The sequence below is a fragment of the Scyliorhinus canicula genome, chromosome 8 (assembly GCF_902713615.1).
Source record: "Scyliorhinus canicula chromosome 8, sScyCan1.1, whole genome shotgun sequence".
NCBI classification, from domain to species: domain Eukaryota; kingdom Metazoa; phylum Chordata; class Chondrichthyes; order Carcharhiniformes; family Scyliorhinidae; genus Scyliorhinus; species Scyliorhinus canicula.
In genome coordinates this window covers 156,182,477-156,206,820 of record NC_052153.1, presented here as the reverse complement: position 1 = coordinate 156,206,820, position 24,344 = coordinate 156,182,477, and the positions used below count along the sequence as shown (strand labels likewise).

Here is a 24,344-nt window from a genome sequence, read left to right as displayed (position 1 = left end):
TTTCCCACTGACTCTCTCTAAACAAGCATTCAATCTTACCACAGAAGTGACATACCGTTAAAGACCTTGTATGTGATCATGACCATGGTGCACTATCTGTCCTCAACCTTCCTGACCTCTGCAGTGGACACACCATTTTCCTCCAATGTCCCTCCACTATTGTTCAACCGAAACAGAATGCCTGGACTTAGTTTGACGCGCTGCTATCTAAAAGTAACCAGAGCATCCATACAACAGGTGCTCTTCCCAAACCTGGCATTATTACATCTGGTATGCAAAGGATCGCTCCTTGGCCACTCCTGTTCCTTGTTCATATTCGACCCCTCAGTAATATCATCCAAAGATTTGACATACGGTTTTACTCGCACGCTGAGAACACAGAGCTTTACTTTCCACCTCTCAACCCCTCCACTGCCTCTCTGTTGTAAACTTGTTTCACCCACATCTATTCCTGGGAGGGTAACAATTTAATCTGAATAAATATTAGATAGTATGAAGTCATCGTCTTCAGTCACCACCTTGCCATCGATTCCATCCTCCTTCCAGCCATCATCTGAGACTGAAGTTAACCAACCTCAACCTCACTGCACTTCCACCTCCATATCATCTCCTGTCTGCCTCTACCCATCTACTGCCAAACGGCTATCCACGCCTTTGTTACCTCCAGACTCTGCTATCCAATCTTCTACTGGCTGGCCTCACACCATTTGTCCTCCACAAACTTCATATCCAAAAACACTGCTGCCCACCGTCTAATCATGTCAAGCCCTGCTCAGATATTGCTCATGGGGCTGGTTTAGCTCACCAGGCTAAATCGCTGGCTTTTAAAGCAGACCAAGCAGGCCAGCAGCACGGTTCGATTCCCGTACCAGCCTCCCCGGACAGGCGCCGGAATGTGGCGACTAGGGGCTTTTCACAGTAACTTCATTGAAGCCTACTTGTGACAATAAGCGATTTTCATTTCATTTTTATTTCATTTCATACTCACCGAGCTGCCCTGGTGCCACATTAGATCCAAACGAGAGTCATACTGGATTCAAAATGTTAACTTTTGCTCCCTTAACAGGTGCTGTCAGACCTGCTGCGTTTTTCCAGAACTTTGTTTTTATTTCATTTCATATTTCCTGCGTCTACAGTATTTTGCTTTTATACTTTATTCGTTCTATGTTTCCCCAATATGTTCCCATTTTGAATTCTCATTTACATCCAGCCTGCAAAATTTCTTCTCAACTTACAACCTTTCAGTAACTTTGTACACTTCTGATTTTGGTCTCTAATGCACCTGAGCCCCCCGACCCACCCCAATTTCTTTGCCCCACCACTTAGAGCCTTCCGCCATTTTGGCGCTCAGCTCTTCAAAACATTCCTCCTTGACCAAGTTTTCAATCATATCTTCCAGTATCATTATCTTTGATTTTTTTTAATCAATTTTGGCTGATTGGGCATGCTGATGTTATGAAGCACCTCATGGTTTTTGATTGATTGATTGATATTTGTCATTTATTGTACAGTGAAAAGTATTTTTCTGCGGCCAAGGGAAGATACACAGTACGTACATAGTAGACAATAAGAATAATTGATAGAGTACATTGACAAATGGTACATCAACTAATATTGGTTACAGTTTGGAACAAGGGCCAAACAAGCAATACAGGAGCAAGAGCAGCATAGGGTGTCTTGAAGTGTTCTTACAGGGAACAGATTAGTCCAAGGGAGAGTTGTTGAGGAGTCTTGTAACTGTGGGGAAGAAGCTGTTCCTATGTCTGGATGTGCGGGCCTTCAGACTTCTGTGTCTTCTACCTGATGGAAGGGTCTGAAAGGGGGCAAAGCCTGGGTGGGAAGAATCTCTGACAATGCTGTCTGACTTCCTGAGGCAGCAGAAGGTGTGGACAGAATCAATGAGAGGGTGGCAGGCTTGTGTGATGCATTGGGCTGAGTTCACCACACTCTGCAGTTTCTTGCGATCTTGGATCGAGCAGTTGGCATACCAAGCTGTGATGCAGCCGGATAGGATGCTCTCTATCGCACATCTGTAGAAGTTTGTGAGTGTCGATGCAGACATGCCAAATTTCTTTAGCTTCCGAAGAAAGTAGAGACGTTGTTGGGCTTTCTTGACTGTTGCATCAACGTGAGTGGACCAGGACAGACTGTTGGTGATGGTGACCACCAGGAACTTAAAGCTATTGACCATCTCCACGTTGGAGCCATTGATGTAGACCAGGGTGTGTTTCGTGCTACGTTTCCTGAAGTCAATGATCAGTTCCTTGGTCTTTCCAACATTTAGAGAGAGGTTGTTTTCGGTACACCATGCAACCAAGTGACCCATCTCCCTTCTGTAGTCTGATTCGTCGTTGTTTGAGATACAATCCACTACAGTCGTATCATCCGCAAACTTATAGATCGAATTGGAGTTAAATCGTGCCACACAGTCGTGTGTGTATAGGGAGTACAGTTGAGGACTGAGCACATCGTTGCAGGGCTCCGGTGTTGACGGCTATTGTGGATGAGGTTCTGTTACCTATCCTGACAGATTGTGGTCTGTTGGTGAGGAAATAAAGGATCCAACTGCACAGGGAGGGGTCAAGTCCAAGATTGCAGAGTTTGGTTATCAGTCTCGGCGGGTTAATGGTGTTGAAGGCAGAACTGTAGTTTGTGAACAGCAGTCTGATGTAGGTGTCCTTATTGTCGAGGTGTTCGAGGGTTAATTGTAGGGCCAGTGTGACAGCATCTGCTGTGGATCAGTTGCGGTGATAGGCGAACAGGAATGGATCGAGACCGTCTGGGAGGCTGGCGTTGATCCATCCCATGACGAGCTGCTCAAAGCATTCTATGATAACAGACGTCTGGGCCACCGGTCGGTAGTCGTTGAGGCGTGTTACCTTGTCCTTCTTTGGTACTGGTATTACGGTGGTCTTCTTGAAGCTGGTGGGGACCTCGGAGTGGAGAAGTGAGGTGTTGAATATATCTGCAAATACACTCGCCAACTGGTCAGCGCAGGGTGTGAGTGCTCGCCCAGGAAATCCGCTGGGGCCCGTCGCTTTCTGTGGGTTTACTTTCACGAAGGCAGCTCTAACTTCTGAGGCTGTAATAGTGGGTACGGGTGTGCCCAAGGCTGTTGGGGCGGGTGGCACTGATGTATTGGCAGACTGTTCAAAGCTAGCATAGAACCTGTTCAGTTCATCAGGGAGGGATGCTCCAGCCGTAGCCTATGATCTCGTGCAAGCCCTGCCGTAAACATTGTGGGTTTGTCTCATTGGCCTGGGACTCCAGTTTGGTCCAGTATTGTCTTTTGGCATCCCTGATGGCTTTCCATATGTCGTACCTGGATTTCGTATATAGGTCAGGGTGTTTTTCTATGTAAATTGTCCACCCTACTTGGATTACCTCGGATTGTGAGAATATGTTCCTTACATTTCCCTCGTGAATAACTGGAGGAGTAATTTAATTCATAACTACTTCATGTTCACCCTCAGTTTCAATCTCATCCATATCTTTTACAGCAGTGTCATCCAATATCTTAGCCACTGTCTAGCCACATATGACAAATTGTAAATCCAGGTGATAAGAATTAGATTTGTAATTTGTAAATAAGCATGAGCAATGGACATCATTGTTGGCCTTAAATGCACAGAGTATGCATGCACATTTTCACTCTGTTAGTAAAATGCTAAATGGAAAAGCAGAGTGTGCAAGTCTTTTTTTTAGACATTGCTGAGTGTTTTCAATTCTTAGTGACTGAATGATGATATTGGTTAGGAAAATATACACATGAAGTAAACTTTCCTGAATTGTATGCATGACATGTTCTAAAATAAGTGCATGTAGCTAAGTCGTGACACTGTAACTATACCCATGTCTAGTCAATTCTTTTTTAAAACTACACGGCACCTCTTCCAACAGGTTCTTTATACATTCAGGAAATGTGGTTGTCGCTAGCTAGGCCAGCATCTATTTGCCCATGCCTAATTGCCCATGAGAAGGTGGCGGTAAGCTGCCTTCTTGAATTGTTGCAGACCATGTGCTGCAGGAACATTTGCTGTGCTGTTAGTTAACATTTATAATATGGAGACAATTGTTTCCCATCAGATTCTGTATACGGACCTGTGGTCAAGTACAAATATCCATTTTACCCCTCTGGCCTGATGTTTCCAATGACTGAATGACACAAAGATGCCAACATCCACTATTCATGTTATTTGATCACCAGAAAAACATTGCATCTTTTTTCTCAGCCTTCCAAATGCCTCTTGAATCAATGACACTTACATCAACTAAAAAAAGGTAAGATGCTGGAAAAGCTCAGTGGGACCGACAGCATTTGTGGAGAGAGAAACCGAGTTATCATAACTTCCTGGTTCCCGAGCGTCGCATTCAGAGGGTACACCAATGATGCGCTAGGGATCCCATAAGGATGTTCCATGTACGTTTACCCGGCAGTTCCCAGAATTGCCGAACTTCTGCTGGACAATTGCACTGGGCCGGGAAATACCTGACAGAAATCGTTAACTTCAGATGGTTCTGCCAGTTTTACCCTGATATTTACTCTGAAAGTGTTAGAAGTTACTCTGAAAAGTGTTAGAAGGAAAACCACTACTAATTAGAGTGTAACTATTTAAAAAACCCAGACCTAGCTTCTCACAGGGCATCCCGCACACACATGACACCCCCCCCCCCTTGTCTGACCAGAGTACAGCCCCCTCTTCATTCTGCTTCGACACTCCCCTCCCCCTCCAGCCCCACCTCCTGCCACCCCTCAGCTACCTCTTTGTCCGACCCCTGACCCCCCCCCCCCCCCCCTTCATTTTGACTTCTGCCCCCCTCCTTCCTGGAACAACCACTGCCCCTGCCGCCCCCCCCCCCCCCCCCAGGTCCGACCCCCTACCTATAATTCCGTAAAAAGGGGGTGTACCCTCCTTTCTGTGCCTCAGATTCTCCTTGCCGATGCAACTGGGGGCGCGCTTTGTTGCTCCAGTTTCACAAGCGAGGAACACTGGGTGAAACAGGGGCTTTGGAATATCAACATGGGTAAGTCTGTCGAGAGGGGCAATCTGTCAGAAGTTGCCACCTCTGTTAACAGGCCAATGTTTTGGGTCCATATGATTCTTCAAACGTATGAAGAGCCATATTTGACTTGAGATGCTAGCTCTGTTTCTCTCTCTGCAGATGCAGGGTTTTTCCAGCACTTTGTTTATTGTTTGAGATTTGCAGCATCTACAGTATTTTGTAAACATCTAACACTAAACTTTACAGAATTTTGGATACTCAATGACTGCAGTGTGCAATAATTTAGCAGTTTACGTCACCCAGAATGCCTCAAGGTAAATCAATTCCGCCAACATTATAATCTGGTCTTTGACAACATCTCACGAGGAGATGCTGTCCGCATGAAGAGATGTGAAGATTGGGAACTGCAGAGTGGTTGCGGAGGGGGGAGGAGAAAGAGAAAGCTTGTGGCTGATTGATAGAAGCAAGTTTTGATTGGTGTTTAATAATTTGCAGATGTACCATCTGACCTATATTAAATTGCACCTGTGAAAGTCCTGTGCTTGGAATGTGCAGTTGAAACTCAGGTCCTTTTTTCTGACAGGGTCACAAAATATCTAACTATTAAAATAGTTGTTTTTTTGTTTCCTTTCGTGGGAGGGGCATTACAATCAGCCTCAACATTTCTGCATTGATTGGGGGGGGGGGGGGGGGGGGGAGAGAGAGAAATTACCAGAGTTGCAGAGCGAGTGCTATCTACCATTTCAACCATGCACGAGTGTGAAATCATCTGGCATGCGTCATGTGTCCAGAGTTTGAATGGTCTGCTGATGGGACACTATCGAGATCACACATGAATGATAACCATTGGAGGATGCCCGTCACAGCAGAACAGTAACCTAGTTGGGTTAATTCCACAGGAGAGCAAAAATGTGGGGTGGGGTGGGGTCTTTTAACAGTGATGCAGGTCTCCAGAAGACAGTCAAGCAACATCAGGGGGAGTCACTTCCCTTTTTTGCACCTATTGTAAAGCAGGAGTTCACTTTACAGTGAAAATAGTGTCTGTGTCATCTCACAGAGAAAATGTGAAAAACAAAGTGAATGAGTTCAGAATGATGTTTACTGTTCTTAACTGTCCAAAGGTTTTAACATATGCCTTGTTACCTTAGCAAAATATTCATTATTGCCAATGCGTAGACCTCCACCCATAGCAAACACTGCTCAGAACAGGGGTGGGTCAGTTCAACACAGTCGTCTACTTCACAATATATGCACCTGATGGCTGAAAGATAATCGGTTCTTCAATTATAGGAAACCTAACCGGGCTGGCTCGGAACAACTGACATTATTTTGACAAAATATATGTAATTAATGCACAATTCTTATTGAATAAGGTTTGCCTAAAATTTATCCAAGTTGGAATGTAAATTGCAGGTGTGACTCAAACAGCTCATTTACGTGTCAACTGACTGTCACTCATTTAGGATAGAATATAGAATTCCCACAGTGCAGAAGGAGGCCCTTCAGCCCTTCGAGTCTGCACCAACCCTCTGAAAGAGCACCCTCCATAGGCCCGCACCCCTGCCCTACCCCCTTAACCCCACCTAACCTGCACATCGCTGAACACAAAGCGGCAATTTACCATGGCCAATCCCCTCACCTGCACATCTTTGGACTGTGGGAAGAAACTGGAGCACCCGGAGGAAGCCCTCGCAGACACGGGGAGAACGTGTAAGCTCCTCACAAGCCAGTCACCCATGGCCCATGTTGCATCACACATTAAATGTGCTGGACACAGTAGATCATGTAGCAGACATTAAACCAAGATTGTTTTCTATTCTCAGTTAGATATAAAAGATCCCCTGCTACTGTTCTCTCAGTGTCTTGGTCAAGCCCCACAGGACATTTATTTATTTGCTGCTTGTGTGGCCCTTCTACATGCAAACTGGCTGCTGTAAATGCCTGCAAGTATTCACTCTGACTAGGTTTCAAAAGTAATCCAGTTATAGTGAAGTGATTTGAGAGAGACGGAGAGGATGCAAGCTTTTCCTTTTAAAAAAAACAGCAAAATGGTTACAACGTGGCTGCTACCACAAGATGGCATCATATACCTATTTCAGAAGAAGTGCAGCGTCCACCCCAACCACCTAACATTAGGAATGAACATTTCACATATCTAACTCTGGGTATAGTCAGAGGAGTTATTTTACGGATTTTGATTAACAGAGTTTCCGTTGACGAAGCAACAATAATTACCACATGACACCCTGACCTCTAACAGTTCCAACAGAGTCATGCACAGCTGGGCTCGAGCCCTGAAACAGCTTCTCAAATCAAGAGTTCCTGAAAAGGCTCATTCTCAGTAGCAATGCAATAAAGAAACTTTGTAATATAAAGAAAGTCTCTCAGAAATAAACCTTTAATCTCAATGGCTCCTGGCAGCCTTTGAAATGCCTAATTACTCATATGGCTGAATAGGTTATATCACTCCTTGCTGGATCAGAATGTCTCAAAATACTTTGCTCAATTAGTTTATTTTTTTGTCCTCCAAAGTGCAGTAACTGTTTTTATCTAGGTAAACATTTTCAGCAAACAGCTATGGTACAAAAGCCCTCGTGTTTTTGGTGGCATTAATTGAGGAATATTAGCTACAATATTGGAATTTCCTGCTCACCTTCAAGTAGTATTACAGAACCAAAATTGAGGGCAGACAGGGCCTCAGTTTAACAGCTGCTCCAAAGTCAATCAGTACTGCATAGAGATGTCAGCCCAAATCCTGCAATGGGGGGTTAAACTTAGAACCTCCTGACAGGAGGGGAAGTGCCACAGATGTAGCCATATTAACAATGTTGGTTCCACCATTCCTAACAATGCTAAATGTAACTCAGTAACATCTTAGTTGATGTTTGTTGTTTGTTGAGCAATCTGTTTTTTTTAGGGCCGACTAATGGAGATGTAATATATTCCTCTTGTGCTTGGGTCAAGCAATGTTTTATTCCTGGTCATAGTTCACAGTAGTGGCGATTCAGCAAACTCATACTTGTAGACAGAAATCTTGGGAAATGGCAGGAATACAGCCTGTTATTTGCTATCCATTAGTTACCAAAATGAATGAAGGGGAAATAGCAGCTGCACACTTGGGATTTCATAAAGTGCATCAGCCTGCCGTGGAGTGTCAGTTGGAGAGCCTTCTCCAACATCCCAGCTCAGTTATCAGGAGAGAATTTTTGATCCTCCTTCGCTGGCTTGTCCTTTCCCTTCAAATAACATTCTCATCCCTAGGCCACTCACCCGCCTCCGTGCAAAGCCCCAACAACATCTCATCTGCACATTATTCAAGGTTACATCCAAAGTCAAAAACCATGTCAACCTCAAATCTAGCAACACAAACCAATTTAGGTTGAACTTAGCAGGGAAAATCATTTTAGGTGCACGCAAGAAATCTATGCTGACATACAACTTAATTTCATGAAAACGGCTGATTGATCTTAATACCACAAGTATGTTTTCTGAACCACATTGTTGGGACTGAAAGATCCCAGTCATCCTCAATTGTCACTAAGCTTCCAAGTTTCATGTCATCTGCAAATTTTAATGTTGTGCTTATACCCAGGTCTAAGTCATTAATGTACATCAAAAGCAATAGCAGTCCCAGTACTCAACCCTGGAGAACACAATCTGAAAAACAGCCATTCACCACACTCTGTTTTCTATTCCTTACCCAATTTTGCATTAATGTTGTCATTTCCCTTTTCATCCCAGGGCTTTCAGTTTTGTTGTTAAATTAGATTTGTCTAAAACCACACTCCAGAGTACTGTGCATAGTCTGATCTCTATGTTATGTAAAGGATACAAAGGCACTGGAGAAGATGTAAAAAAAAAAATGGAGTTATATCAAACCTGAAAGGATATACCAACAGGAACGGTCAAATAGGCTGGGGTTCGCAAGAGAACAAAGAACAAAACATAAATGAACAGGCCCTTCGGCCCTCCAAGCCTGTACCGGTCACGATACCAACCTTTGCCAAAACCCTTAGCACTTCCTTGTGCCGTATCCCTCTGTACCCATCTTATCTATGTATTTGTCAAGATGCCTTTTGAATGCCATTAATGTATCTGCTTCCTCAACCTCCCCTGGTAACGCGTTCCAGGCACTCACCACCCTCTGTGTAAAAAACCTTCCTCGCACATTTCCTCTACATTTTGCCCCACGGACCTTAAAAACTATGCCCCCTGGTGATTGACCCCTCCACCCTGGGAAAGAGTGCCTGCCCATCCACTTTATCTATGCCCCTTACAATCTTGTAGACCTCTCATCAGGTCACCCCTCAACCTCCGTCTTTCTAATGAAAACAGTCCGAGTCTATTCAGCATCTCCACATAGCTAACATCCTCCAGACCAGGTAACATCCTGGTAAACCTCCTCTGCACCATCTCCAATGCCTCCTCATCCTTCTGGTAGTGTGGCCTATCAGCTCATGGAGATTATGAAGAGTTTTGATAGGCTCGACACAGAGAAGATATGTCCACTTGTAAGTAGGCCAGAACCAGGGAGCATCAGTATAAGATAGCAATAAATCCAAAAAGGAATTCAGGAGGAACTTTTACAGGAGAAAGTGGTTAGAATATGGAACCCACTACCACAAGCACAAGCAGTAGGTAGCTGAGACAAATAGCATTTAATGAGAAGTTGGATCAGCCCATGAAGCGGGAAGGAATAGAAGAGTTATTGATACATTAATGGGGTGATGAAAAGAGTGGGAGTAGACTTAATTGGAGTATAAGCCCCAGAGACCTACTGGGCCAAACGGCCTGTTTTTTTTCTCTAAATGGTATGAAATATTAGATTTCTATGCGCTCAAATACAGTTTTTTTTAAAGAACATACAGAGTTGACATGTTGGTGCACAATTACTTGGTAGCACGGTAGCACAGTGGCTAGCACTGTGAAGCCACAGTGCTAGACAGGGTCGCTTGTTCAATTCCCTGCTGGGTCACTGTCTGTGCGGAGCCTGCACGTTCTCCCCGTGACTGGGTGAGTTTCCTCCGGGTGCTCCGGTTTCTTCCCACAGTCAAAAGACGTGCCGGTTAGGTGGATTGGACATGCTAAATTGCCCTTGGTGTCCAAAAGGGTTAGGAGGGGTTATTGGGTTACGGGGATAGGGTGGAAGTGAGGACTTAAGTGGGTCAGTGCAGACTCGATAGGCCGAATGGCCTCCTTCTACACTGCATGTTCTATGTCTATGTCAACTTCAATTATCTACGGTCTTCATAATTTGCACACAGACACAAAGTATCTTAACTGCTCCAGATAAAGAACATAAAGAACCTAACATTGTGGGTAGTGATTAAATCTAAATCGCCACTTCTGGTCAAAGATAGATTTGCCTTAAGACATAGGAGCAGAATTAGGCCATTCGGCCCCTCGAGTCTGCTCTACCATTCAATCATGGCTAACATGTTTCTCATCCCCATAACCCCTGTTCCCCTTATTAATCTAGAACTTATCTATCTCCATCGTAAAGACACTCAGTGATTTGGCCTCCACAGCCTTCTGCGGCAAAGAATTCCATAGATCCACCACTCTCTGGCTGAAGAAATTCCTCCTCATCTCAGTTTTAAAGGATCGTCCCTTCAGCTGTGTCCTCGGGTTCTAAATTTTCCTACCAGTGGAAACTGCCTCTCTACGTCCACTCTATCGAGGACTTTCAGTATTCTGAAAGTTTCAATAAGATCCCTCTTTATCCTTCTAAACTCCAACGAATACAGACCCAGAGTCTTCAACTGCTCCTCATATGACAAGCTCCTCATTATGGGACCATTCATGTGAAACTCCTCTGGACCCGTCCCAAGGCCACAACATCCTTCCTTAGATACATGGCCCAAAACTGCTCACAATACTCCAAATGGGGTCTGACCAGAGTCTTCTACAGCCTCAGAAGTACATCCCTGTTCTTGCCATCAGCAACCATTTAGGAATATAAACAAGATGGCATTGCTGCTATGGGATGTAGCCTGCACAACCAAAAGATATTCTGCAGCATGCTCCGCCCCGCTGCACCACATTCCTGCCTCAATCCGCCGGCGGGATGTTCCGTTACGCTGGCCGGTCAATGTGTTTTCCCATTGTGGGGCAGCCTCACGCCATCGGGAAACCCCCGGGCTGCCAGCAAAATGGAGCATCCTGCCAGCGGAGAATCCTGCTCCCCGGATTCCACAGACTCCCTTGAGTAGCACCACCCCTGGTTGCAACAAACTGAATAAAATCAGAGCACAAGAATGACCATTTTAGTGCTTTTGCAGACTGTTGCACCAATAATTAGACCAGATACTTTCCCATCAAGTCTGCTTATTCCTCGACTCATTGTTACACAACGAGGTTCTGATAAAAATGTATTTTCAATTAACTTAGCTAAAATTTAATTAATATGCTAAAACATAGCCAGAGAATATCTGTTCAAATGCCAATTATTCTTGAAGCCTTGGAATAACCTACAATAAGTTTTTAAAAATTCATGCTTATTTTAATGCCAGGTCTCTATCTTAGGAGAAAAACATTGCATTATTTCAAAATATTTGTGTGCATTAATTGCAAATCATAAAAGTCAACGTAACAGCAAAGTACGCCCCCAGTGGCATCTGAAAGCAGAATATGGGGGGGGGGGCAAATGTCCTCAAACTTTAGTCTCACAAAATTTTTTAATGTCCCACCCCACAGTCACCAAAACTGGCTGTGTGGTATCCAGAGCCTGCCTTAATATAGCTGAAAAAACAAACATTTTCATGGCCTGATCTCTCTTCGTCACTGCTAGGTGCGCTCTCATCGTACATTTAATACATCACTATTTAAATTATCAGCTAAAAAATTATTTACACAATTAGGGCATTGTAGGGTTTCAGACATTGGCCGTTTATCAGTGTGATCAAAGTTTAAATCTAACCCCGTGTGACAGGTTGAAAGTTTATGCAGGCAGTGGTTCTAATAGTCCTATGTGATTCGAGCATGTGTTGTGTCCAATCAGCTTTAATAATAATCTATTAATCTTTTATTATTGTCACAAGTAGGCTGCAGTGAAGTTACTGTGAAAAGTCACATTAAGGCTTACATTAACACTACAATTAGGTTACTGCAAAAAGCCCCTAGTCGCCACATTCCGGCACCTGTTTGGGTACACAGAGGGAGAATTCAGAATGTCCAATTGAGCTAACAAGCATGTCTTTCGGGACTTGTGGGAGGAAACCGGAGCACTCAGAGGAAACCACGCTATCATGGGGAGAATGTGCAGACTCCGCACAGACAGTGACTCGAGCAGGAATGGAACCTGGGGCCCTGGCACTGTGAAGCAACTGTGCTAACCACTGTGCAACCATGCCACCCTTGTGGATAACCAAATCAGTCAACCCGAAACTACCCTGATGATTCAGCATTAATTAGCAATATTACTCAGAGAAACCTCAGGATGGTTGATGGAGGGAATTGGGAAGAAAAATGCTGATTGGTTGCTCTTCAATTCAGTTGCGAAGTAAAATATAGGGTAATATACATGTACTCAAAGGAAATGCCTTTCAACAATTTTCTTTCAAAGTGGTTTTATGTTTAAACTCTCTCTTACAATTATTTAAAAACTCTCTCTTACAATTATTTAAAAACTCTCTCTTACAATTACAAATGGCCATGTATCAACACAACCGTTTGCTTCGCACTACCAGGTACTCAATTATTAGTGAGTAACCAATAAGGGAAATCAACTGTAGCCAGCATTAAAGAAAATGGACAAATTGTGGAACTGAAAACAATTGCAGCGAAAATGTAACCATGATAATTATCAGTTTTCATCCAGCGATATGTACCCTGCGATTACAAACTAAATTCTGGTTTTGCTGTAAATCTTGAAAGCATCAGGGGTTGTAATGGAGCATAATAAGGAACCCAGACCAGGGATAATTTTAAAGAGTTTGCTGCTCTCAGTTCTCATGTTACAGCATGACAAATGACAAACGAAAAGTGACCAATAGGAAGGAAACCTCAACTGAATCAGGAAGTGGCTAATATTGACCACCACGGAATAAAAACAGATACTCTACCATGCATACTTTTATTAACAGGGCAGTGCAAAATTATTTTATTACTGAGATGTCTCTCAGGCTCAAATCCAATCTTGAGGGCTGTGAACAGAAAGGATCTAAATGTCACAGTCGCATGGCAGATAACTCCCTTTAATGTGTGCAAACAAACTCAGGAATTGCTACATTACATTACATTCCAGCAGTGAAAGCCAAGTATGACTGGATAGTCAGATTTCATTTGTTAAAATGTTTCTCACAGAGGGGCTCCAATCCAAAATTAAGAGTTTACATTTGAAACAATATAATCAAAATGTACATTAATAAAAGCAATAGGACGATAAGGAACATGAGGCAATTTTCAGGTTAGCTTCAGATTGTCAAATCAGAAGAACTTCCAGCGCTGACTTTATTTTTATTTTTCACTTATTGTCACAAGTAGACTTCAATGAAGTTACTGCGAAAAGCCCCTAGTCGCGACATTCCGGCGCCTGTTTGGGGAGGCCGGTACGGGAATTGAACTTGCGCTGCTGGCCTTGTTCTGCATTACAAGCCAGCTGTTTAGCCCACTGTGCTAAACCAGCCCCATACTGCTTTCATTCCCATTCCCTCATTTGTGTTGTGTTTCAACACAAATTAGTCAATTATTCACTCTCTTTCTTTAGATAACGCTTAATCATAACTTTACGTATGGAGACTGCAGTTTGCATCATTTGGCATTAGCTTTAGGCCTCTGTATTGTCCAATAGGAGGTTTATATTGGTTACAAACAATGTTTTACCCAATGCAATGCTCTAACTCTAAGCAGTCATGGGCAGATGCTCAGTCTCCCATTACTTTTCAGGTTACCTTAGTGCATGTATGCAGTAGATCACCCGAGGCATATTTTTTCGATCATAAACATCTGTTGTCTCAGGATAAAAGATCTAAAAGAACAAAGAAGATGATCCTTTAGCAACAAGCCATTTGTTAAAATTAAATGCCATGAAAACATTCACCTGTGTAATGTCATACTTCCTTTAACCAACATTTGCTGCTCGCTTTCCTCGAGACAAAATGAAATCGGCATTTACCATAATGCCTACTGTCTATCTCTCCCATTCAAAGTTCATACCATGCACCGCAGATTGTTTCTGCCACTGTTAAAAAGTTACACATCATGACTATGACTTCTGTTTAATAGTTTTGTCATTTCAATAAGCTGCAACAAAATGAATGTGGATAACAATAAGACAGCGGGTGAAGCAGAACAAAATTCTACACCTATCTAAAATGCACATGATGGAAGTATAGGTATTGGTCTGCTCCATTTACAACAATAGTGGGAGTGTGAGACTGCAGCCTATGGCTCCATTTATTACAGTGGTGGTTTCAGGCCTGCTGGGCACTGTTGGGCAACCTATGGCCTGGGGCCCAGACAAAATGAAATAAAATGAAATGAAAATCGCTTATTGTCACAAGTAGGCTTCAAATGAAGTTACTGTGAAAAGCTCCTAGTTGCCATATTCCGGCGCCTGTTTGGGGAGGTTGGTACGGGAATTGAACCGTGCTGCTGGCCTGCTTTGGTCTGCTTTAAAAGCTGTAGCCCATCTGGGTTCTGAATGAGGCACACGGGGCTTTCTGTGCCCACATGCAGGGTTGCCACATTCCACTGATTTCCATCAATGTGGTTTTGTTTCTTACCAGTCTGACTGAAGTGATCCACACGTAAAGCAAGACAAGTGGAATGATGTGCGTGCTGATTGTACACAACATTGACCGAGAGAGCATTGACTCGTTATGAAATATTTGGCGTATATTAAATGTATTTAGATTGAATTTGTTTATTGTATACGTGTACCGATGTACAGTGAAAACTATTTTTTTGCGAGCAGCTTAGATCATTAAATACATGAAAAGAAAAGAAAATAAAAAGAAAATACATAATAGGGTAACACACGGTACACAATGTAAATATGTAGACATTGGCATCAGGTGAAGCATAAAGGAGTGTAGTATTAATCAGTTCAGTCCATAAGAGGGTCATTTAGGAGTCTGGTAACAGCGGGGGAAGAAGCTGTTTTTGAATCTGTTTGTGCATGTTCTCAGAGTTTTTTGTCCCCTGTTCGATGGAAGAAGTTGAAAGAGTGAGTAAGCCAGGTGGGAGGGGTCTTTGATTATGCTGCCTGCTTTCCTCAGGCAGTGGGAAGTGTAGATGGAGTAAATTGATGGGAGGCAGGTTCGTGTGATGAACTCTCTAAAGTTTCTTGCGGTCTTGGGCCGAGCAGTTGCCATACCAGGCTGTGATACAGCCAGATAGGATGTTTCTATGGTGCATCTGTAAAAGTTGGTAAGAGTTAATGTGGACATGCTGAATTTCCTTAGTTTCGTGAGGAAGCTGTTGTGCTTTCTTGGTGGTAGCGTCGACGTAGGTGGACCAGGATAGATTTTTGGAGATGTGCACCCCTAGGAATTTGAAGCTGTTAACCATCTCCATCTCAGCCCCATTGATGCTGACAAGGATTCGTACATTTAATCTTATTCATAGGGTCATGGTTAGTGAACATGCCTGATTTCAAACTTGCGTCCCACTTGAGATGAAGAAGGGCCACTCATGTGGCCCACTCACTAGTGATTGCCCATCACTGTGAGGGGGGGGATAATCCAGGGGCACACAACCTCAGGACCACCCGCTATGGACTGGTGTGCAGCATATTTTGCCAAAAGCATGATTTTTCAAGGACAGCTGGCATTGACCTCTCTGAAAGGGTCAGACATCAAAATTACAAACAAATATTGTTTTTTTTAAAAAGTATGAACACTTCATTATGCGTTTTAATTTGCAATGTCAAAAACAAAGCATACTCCCACCAGACTTCCTTTCCCCTCTAACCTAATCTCAAATGAATACCCATTACCACACCATTGCAAATTCTTGTACTTTTCACATCAGCCAGCCTCAGCAGCATGGATTACCCCCCATTGTCAAAGTGAAGGAAGTTTAATACTGCGAATGCATACCCTCAAAAAGCGGAGGAACAACTCAAATTCACTTAATGGATGATACTTACAATCATCAAAAAGGGTCTCACTTGTCCACTAGATCCAAATCCCCATGGTGAAAGAATTGAATTGTAACTCACTGCATCATCCATTTAGTTAATTAAAATGCTAACAATAACATTTTGAACACATTTTATTTAATTTAAAATGGTACCAGATCCAACAGAATGCTAATTGAAGCAATCCATTCCACTGTACCAACCTGGTTTGCATTTTGTGCCAGAGCCAAAATTGTTGGAAAGTGTTTCCCAAGCGGTTCCCAACTTCTTGTGCCATTTAAAGAATGGAGAGACAATTAAGCTGCAGAAGGATACCCTATTAACGCCACCAAATGATGCTGAAGGGGAGTATAATATGGGTCATATGTATTTGAGAGCTCTCCTTGCATGGGCACAGCTTTTATTGAAAGCACGAACCACAATAAAATGTATTTGGCAATGTCACCAAACATTAATAAAGATTTACAATATTGCCCATAGTTGGAATAATTCAGATAAACTTAGGTTTGCAGTTGAGATTTTATCTCCAACTCCTGCAGATGGCCACTCAGCCATATAACCTCTAGAGGTCAATGAAAATAGTTCAACAAATTCAGAGCTAAGAGTGGGTACACAAGAAACAATGGCCATATGCCACATTACCAAGGAAACGTGACAAATCGCACCCCAGCTCAATATCACAAAAGCAGCATATTAATAAATGGGTGAGTGCGAAATCCTGGTGAACGTCAAACGTAACAAACTATTGAATAAGCAAACTGTTTGGCTAGGTTTACAATGATGAATGGTCTCAAATAAATGATCTGAAATTTCAGTCATTTTCTTTTTAAAAACAGGTAATATATGGCAGCTTTAAATAAACTTCTAAAATTCTACAGATGCACTAATCACACTGTGTAATTGTTTACAATTTAAAATTTTACTTCAGAATTTGTTTCTGTTTTTAATAAAATCTCTAGATATTAAAAGTTAAGAGAGCGGGGCTTAAACATCAGGATCTCCCAACTGAGTAGTTTTTGATTTGGTAGCTCCCCTTCTATGTTCCCAAGGCACACATTGATAGAGGAGTAAAGTTCGATCAGTGCATCAAACCTCTGGTATCTTTCCCAATTAATCATTCTTTCATGGGCGATTCAGACATTTAAGTGTTGGAAGACTATTAGAGAATAAAGGAGCCGATTGCCTGTTTCAGAAAAAAACATTCTTGCGCCCGCATACACACACACACACGTCTGCACCCCATTGAACAAGATACTGACTCTCAACACTCCTCATCAAAAGCACTAAACCTTGATACACCCCAGCCCCTCCTTCCAACTTTGCGGTGGGCAAAGTTTCCTCCCCAACCAAGTAGACTTTTATCCTTACATTCCAGCCAAGTCTCCTTGTCTTACGCAAGAACTGGCTAATCCAATTTCAACACTCCCACCGCAAGCCCCCTCCTCAAACCTCACTAGCTTGCCCTCCTGTGCGTCAATTACCCTCTATAATAAACACCCTCCTGAATACATTCCATCTTCAGAGCCCCTCACCTCTCCCAGCCTGCTACTACCACCTTTATTCCTCTGAACCCTCCCGTTCAATGCCATTTTCTCTTCCTTCTCCACAATGGCTCATCATTTCCACCCTTTAATGCTGCTTGACTTGAAAAATTAGAAAATTGGTCTGAAAAGCATACGTCATAGGAGACTGGAAATATTTCAAGCAACAGAAATGACAAATACCAAGGAGGCTGTAAAGGATTATAAAAGGATACAGATTAGGTAGCTAGGTTAAATGGAAGGCAGCTAACATATTCAATGTGAACACGTGCAAGGTGATGCATTTTTCAGGTGCAGTACAATTAACCTAAAAATAAAAAGCAACTTATCTCCAAGGAATGCATTATCAAATGTCACTTTAAAAGACCACTAAAGTCACAAATCTACCTCAGTCATGCATCAGTCAGGGAAACGAGGAATTTCAACACCACAGATGGGCAAACCCCCCCTGCCCCATGTGATGTAGTACTGAAATCATACAGACCAGGAAGGTTTCAGGTTTGATTGCTGTGGCCTTGGCAGAGTTAGCGGATTGTAAATAGAGTAGTGCTACAGATTTCCATAGATTAAAGTCAAAAAACCTGCATGTTTGAAAAATCTGAAATGAAAACAGATGTGTCTCTAGTATTTTCTGCCAACATCTGGCATATATTGCTGTGGAGACCCTTTTGCTAATATCCAATATAAAGGGTCCTCAATGTCCTTTGGAACAAATTAGAGGGGAATGAAATTATTTGTTACTAATAGAGCTCTGGGACTTTGTGGAAATCAAGTGGAGGTGTTGGACAAGTCAAAAGACTGTTTTATTTTCCTATGGACTGAAATTGAACTGGAGCTACTTGCCCAAAAGTGGGATATTCTGCATTTTTAGGAAAACTCACTTTTTAAAAAATGTGAATTACATGTTCTGAGCAGTCAGAAGCGATCCTCTGAACATGGAGATGAAGTTACGTTGTTGGGACAGTAAACAGAGATTTGTATTGCATTGAATTAGGAATAACTAATGTGCACATTGGTTGGAATTTTTTTTTTTCCAAAACTCAAGGGGAGACTAAGGAAACAGTCATACAGCTTTGACAGATTAACCACCAACTGTTTTGAGCACCATTACTTCACATTAAAGGTACCAGATAAGTGTAAACAGTATTTTATTTGCAACATTGAGGTAAAAAGGATCAGAGGGATTTGACGAGCTTTTTTGAATTCCTGGTACATCTGCATGGTCTGTTACGAACCCAGTTTGGGATATTCACTCAAAACAAAGTCAACAGGATATTCTCAGTCGCATGACAGGAAAACTGGCACAATTGTGACTAAAGCGCAACTCACTGTGTGCAGTAATTTTAGGACATTTTAATGTGCTATTCCCTAGATCATGGTCCCACTGGACTTCACGTAACCATACCGCGGACGTGTCCACCTTCGATCTGGTGGTTTACAACTCCCGTCGTCACCTCACACCCAATGGGACTCGCGCAATCCTAGATTGTAAATCCCCGTGAACTTCGTTTCTCTCCAAGCCACCCTGGAATATGATCTGACACTCGAGCTGGCTTCAAGCTCCCTAATTGATTAACTAGACTTACCGTCACAAATTAAGCAAGAATACAGACCAATTCAATCTCATGTACAGTGACAGCACGAACCAGAAGAGCTTTTCAATCTATCAGCTGATCCACCAGCAATAGACGTGGAGAATCCTCTTCCCACATGGTGTGCAACAGCCTGACTCCTTCATTTTCACTGCTCTGAACCTTACACTTACGATTCTGCTTTCATCTCATGGGCCTGGCGGTAAGACAATGAACTGCCTAGAATTGATATTAGCAGCTTATTGCTTCCTCCAACAGCCTCAGTTCCTGATTGAATGACCCACAGGTAGGTATTATTCATATTATCCCATCAAGGCCTTCCTGGTTTAGTTAATGCAGTATGGAAGGGGGAACTAAAAGCTACCTTATGAAAACCAGATATGGACAACCAGCCTGGACCTTTCCCAGTCCCATCTGTAAGTGTTTACACAACACAAATTATAGTCAAATACAAAGTTAGTTCTTGCTCTTTCTACCTGTGAACTCCGTCATACCAGAGAATTAGGGCTGAATTACACATGGTTTGCCTGCGCCCAAGCATAAACATTGGGGACTAGCCCACCTCTGTACCGAACCAGCTTGCCACCCCTTAATTAGAATTAAGCCAACGCCGCTGTGCGAGAATCATGGAGCTAAGGGAGAGGGTAGAGCTGCCGAAGGGTAGTGAGTTCAGGTGTCTACAGTTTAGGGACTTTACACAAAAGGTCTGCAAGGGATTCCCTAGATTGCCGGGATACACACTGCTGGAGCGACTGCTGCTTCCGGATGTGGAAGGGGAGGAACGAATTATGGATATATATAAGTGACTGGGCGAGCAGGGAGGCAAACGGTGGTGAAGATCACGGCGAAATGGGAAGCGGAGTTGGGAATGGAGATCAATTGGGGAGTATGGGGTGAGGCACTGCGAAGGGTCAATGGGATCTCCTCTTGTGCAAGGATGAGCCTGATACAGTTTAAGATGGTGCACAGGGTGGATATGACTCAGGCGGGAATGAGTGGGTTCTTTCAGGGGGTAGTGTGAGAGGTGTGGATGGGGGCCAGCGAATGGTGCACACATGTTTTGGGATTGTGAAAAATTGGGAAGATTCTGGGCGGGAGTGTTCGCAGTCTTAGCCAGGATAGTGGAGGAGGGAGTGGATCCGGACCCTTTGGTGGCGATATTTGGGGTTTCCGAGAAGCCGGAGCTCATGGAGGAGAGGAAGGCCGATGTCTTGGCCTTCTCCTCTCTGATTGTACGGCGACAAATTTTGCTGGAGTGGCGGTTGGCATCGCCACCGGGGGTAGCAGCATGGTTGGGTGACCTGTATGACTTCCTGCGGTTAGAGAAGATAAAGTATGAGTTAAGGGGCTCAGCAGGGGAGTTTGAGAAAAGGTGGGGGATGTTTGTGACTGGGTTTGAGGAGCAGTTTGGCGCAGGGGGGTGGGGGAGGGGGGGGGGGTGGGGGTGATGGGGAGTGGGTGGTGAAAAAGGAGAAAAATTTGTACAAACTGTATAGTTAATTGTTGGGAAGAATGTTTCCCGGGGTGTTTATTTGCTGTAACCTACTTTAATACAAGTTTGAATAAAATGCATTAAAAAAATGAATGAGGCAGGACTTCCATCTATCACCTGGAGGACACCCCAGCTAACAGACCTGTCGGCCAATCAGAAACCAGCAACTGTGCGCACCGCCAGCAGGAGCAGCAGCACTGCCAGTATTCAGATAGCCCAAGAAGGCAGAAGATGGTAGCATAGTGGTCACTAGACTAGTAATCCAGAGGCCTAGGCAAATGGTCTGGGAACATGGGTCCAAATCTCACCACGGTAGCTGGTGGAATTTCAATTCAATTACTAATGTGTAATATCAAGCTAACCTCAGTAACAGTGACCATGAAACTATCAGCAATTGTAATGATGGAGCCAGATACAGGTCGTTTGGGATCTCACGCTTGCACCAGCAGGGCTGTGTGGCATGGGTCAGTCATGTCTGACTTTCTGGACGACCTACCATCCCAACTATTGAGGTGGAGAGGAGCGGTGAGTTGGAATCCCCATTACACAGAAATATACAGTGCAGGAGAGGCCCTTCAGTCCATTCAGTCTACCCCGACACCCTAATGAAATTTCAAAATGTATTGGATTGATGCAATCTGACAAAGCCCCCATTCCGGATGGCTTTCCGTTTGAATTCTATAAGTAGTTCTCGGAGCATCTTGTGTCTTTAATTTTTTTAAATTTAGAGTATCCAATTATTTTTTTCCAATTAAGGGGCAATTTAGCGTGGCCGATTCACCTACCCCGCACATCTTTGGGTGTGGGGGTGGGACCCAAGTAAACACGGAGAATGTGCAAACTCCACATGGACATTGACCCGGGGCCGGGATTGAACCCAGTTCCTCAGCGCCGTAGGCTGCAGTGCTAACCACTGCGCCGCCCTCAGCTATTAAAATGAACGTGCTCTGGGGATTTCAGATCCAGAGCCGGGATCGAACCTGGGATCTCGGCGCCGTGAGGCAGCAGTCCTGGCCACTGCGTCATCTTACTGCCCGCAGCTTGTGTCTTTAATTCTGCGCATGTTCAATGATTTCTTATGCCAGGGATCGCTGCCCTCAACCCTCACTCAGACCTCTACCTCTCTGCATCTTAAGAGGAACAAAAACCCAACAGAGTATGATTCGTACCATCCTATGTCACTTCTGAACACAGACGTTAAGTTGCTTGCTAAGGTGCTGACGCTTTGGGTAGCACAAGTGGATAGCAGTGTGGTATCACAGCGCCAGGGTACCAGGTTCGATTCCCCGCTGGGCCATTGTCTGTGTGGAGTCTGCACGTTCTCCCCGTGTCTGCGTGGGTCTTCTCCGGGTGCTCCGGTTTCCTCCCACAGTCAAAAGACATCCAAGTTAGGTGGATTGGCCATGATAAATTTCCCTTAGCGTCCAAAAAGGTTAGGAGAGGTTATTGGGTTACGGGGATAGGGTGGAAGTGAGGGCTTAAGTGGGTCGGTGCAGACTCGTTGAACCGAATGACCTCCTTCTGCACTATATGTTCTATGCTCTATGTTCAGCTGGAGCCTTGCCTCCCAAATATAATCTCGGAGGATCAAATGGCTTCATGAAGAACATACATTACTTATTAAGTGTTGTCTTTTTCCCCTTCTCAGTGCCCGAACCCTAGGTGATTGTATCTCCTTATCCTGAAAAGACATTTGATAGAGTGAAGTGGGAGGATTTATTTGAGATTCTTGAGATGTTTGGTTTTGGCCACAAATTTATGTATTGGACTCGTCTGGTGTACAAGGCCTCCACTACCAGTGTTCATACGGACGTCTTGAACTCCGATAATTTTCCTTTGAATAGGGGCATGACGCAGGTCTGTACATTCATAGATTATCATAGAATTTACAGTGCAGAAGGAGGCCGTTTGGCCCATCGAGTCTGCACCGGCTCTTGGAAAGAGCACCCTACCCAAGGTCAACACCTCCACCCTATCCCCATAACCCAGTAACCCCACCCAGCTAAGGGCAATTTTGGACATTAAGGGCAATTTATCATGGCCAATCTACCTAACCTGCACATCTTTGGACTGTGGGAGGAAACCGGAGCACCCGGAGGAAACCCATGCACACACGGGGAGGATGTGCAGACTCCGCACAGACAACGACCCAAGCCGGAATCGAACCTGGGACCCTGGAGCTGTGAAGCAATTGTGCTATCGACAATGCTACCGTGCTGCCCTACTGCCCCACTCTGGCAATAGAGCCGCTCGCTGAGGTCCTCAGCTAAGTGAAGAGGGATTAATCGAGGAGTTGTGGAGTATCTGGTATCCCTTTACGTGGACAACTTACTTCTCTATATTACGGACCCAGCACACTCCATATTCAAAATATTAAAGTTGCTTTGCACTTTTGGCTCCTTCTCTGGGTACAGGTGAACTTAAGCAAGAGTAAATATTTCCGGGTCAACCACCCTGGGAGGAGAGCCCAACTGGGGAGGTTATCTTTTCGCCTTGCTATTGGGGATCCGGGGGCCTACAACTGGGCCTCACTTCATAAATTAAATTACACCAGTCCGATTAATGGTATTAATGCAGACTTGCAGAGGTGAAACAACCTCTCCCTATACTTGGTGGGGAGGATTCAGCTATTAAAATGATTTTTTAAAAATAAATTTAGAATACCCAATAATTTTTTTCCCAATTAAGGGACAATTTCACGTGGCCAATCCACCTACCCTGCACATATTTGGGTTGTGGGGTGAATCCCACGCAGACATGGGGAAAATGTGCAAACTCCACACAGACAGTGACCCGGGGCCGGGATTGAACCCGCTAAATTGTAACTCGCTAAATTCTGGGGAGTAGCAGAAGATTGTAAAACAGCCAATGCAACTCCCTTGTTCAAAAAAGGGAGAAAGGCAGAACGCAGGGAACTATAGGCCAATTAGTTTAATACTTATTATTAGCAAGACGCTGGAGTCGATACAAAATGGAAATAGAATAGAATAGAATGGAATTGAATCCCTGCAGTGCAGAAAGAGGCCACCCGGCTGATTCCAGGGATGGCGGAACTGTCATACAAGCAGAGATTGACTAGGTTAGGATTGTTCTCGCTGGAGTTCAGAAGAATGAGGGGGGATCTCATAGAGACTTATAAAATTATAACAGGACTAGACAGAGTAGATGCAGGGAAGATGTTACCAATGATGGGTGTGTCCAGAACCAGGGGTCACAGTCTGAGGATTCAGGGGAAACCATTTCGGACAGAGATAAGGAGACATTTCTTCACCCAAAGTGTGGCGAGCCTGTGGAACTCATTACCACAGGAAATAGCTGATGCTAAAACTTTGAATATATTCAAGAGGCGGCTGGATATAGTACTTGGGGAAAATTAGATCAAAGGCTATGGGGAGAAAGCAGGATTAGGCTATTGAGTTGGATAATCAGCCATGATCGTGATGAATGACGGAGCAGGCTCGAAGGGCCAAAAGGCCTCCTCCTGCTCCTATCTTCTATGTATCTATGTATCGAGTCTGCGCCGGCCCTTGTTCCGATAGAGCACCCTACCTATCCCCCCACTCCTAGCCCTGTAACCCCACCTTACCTTTTTGGACAATATTAGCATGGCCAATTCACCTAATCTGCACATC

General features: G+C 43.9%; 1 protein-coding gene across 1 annotated transcript in view; it reads right to left on the bottom strand.

Moving 5' to 3' along the window:
* Positions 1-24,344, bottom strand: part of iqgap2 (IQ motif containing GTPase activating protein 2) — a 407,995-nt gene that overhangs the window by 175,416 nt on the left and 208,235 nt on the right. Inside the window, exon 5 of the mRNA XM_038805522.1 lies at positions 13,896-13,972. Within this exon, the coding sequence (XP_038661450.1) occupies positions 13,896-13,972 (77 nt within the window). The remainder of the gene's footprint in view (positions 1-13,895; positions 13,973-24,344) is intronic.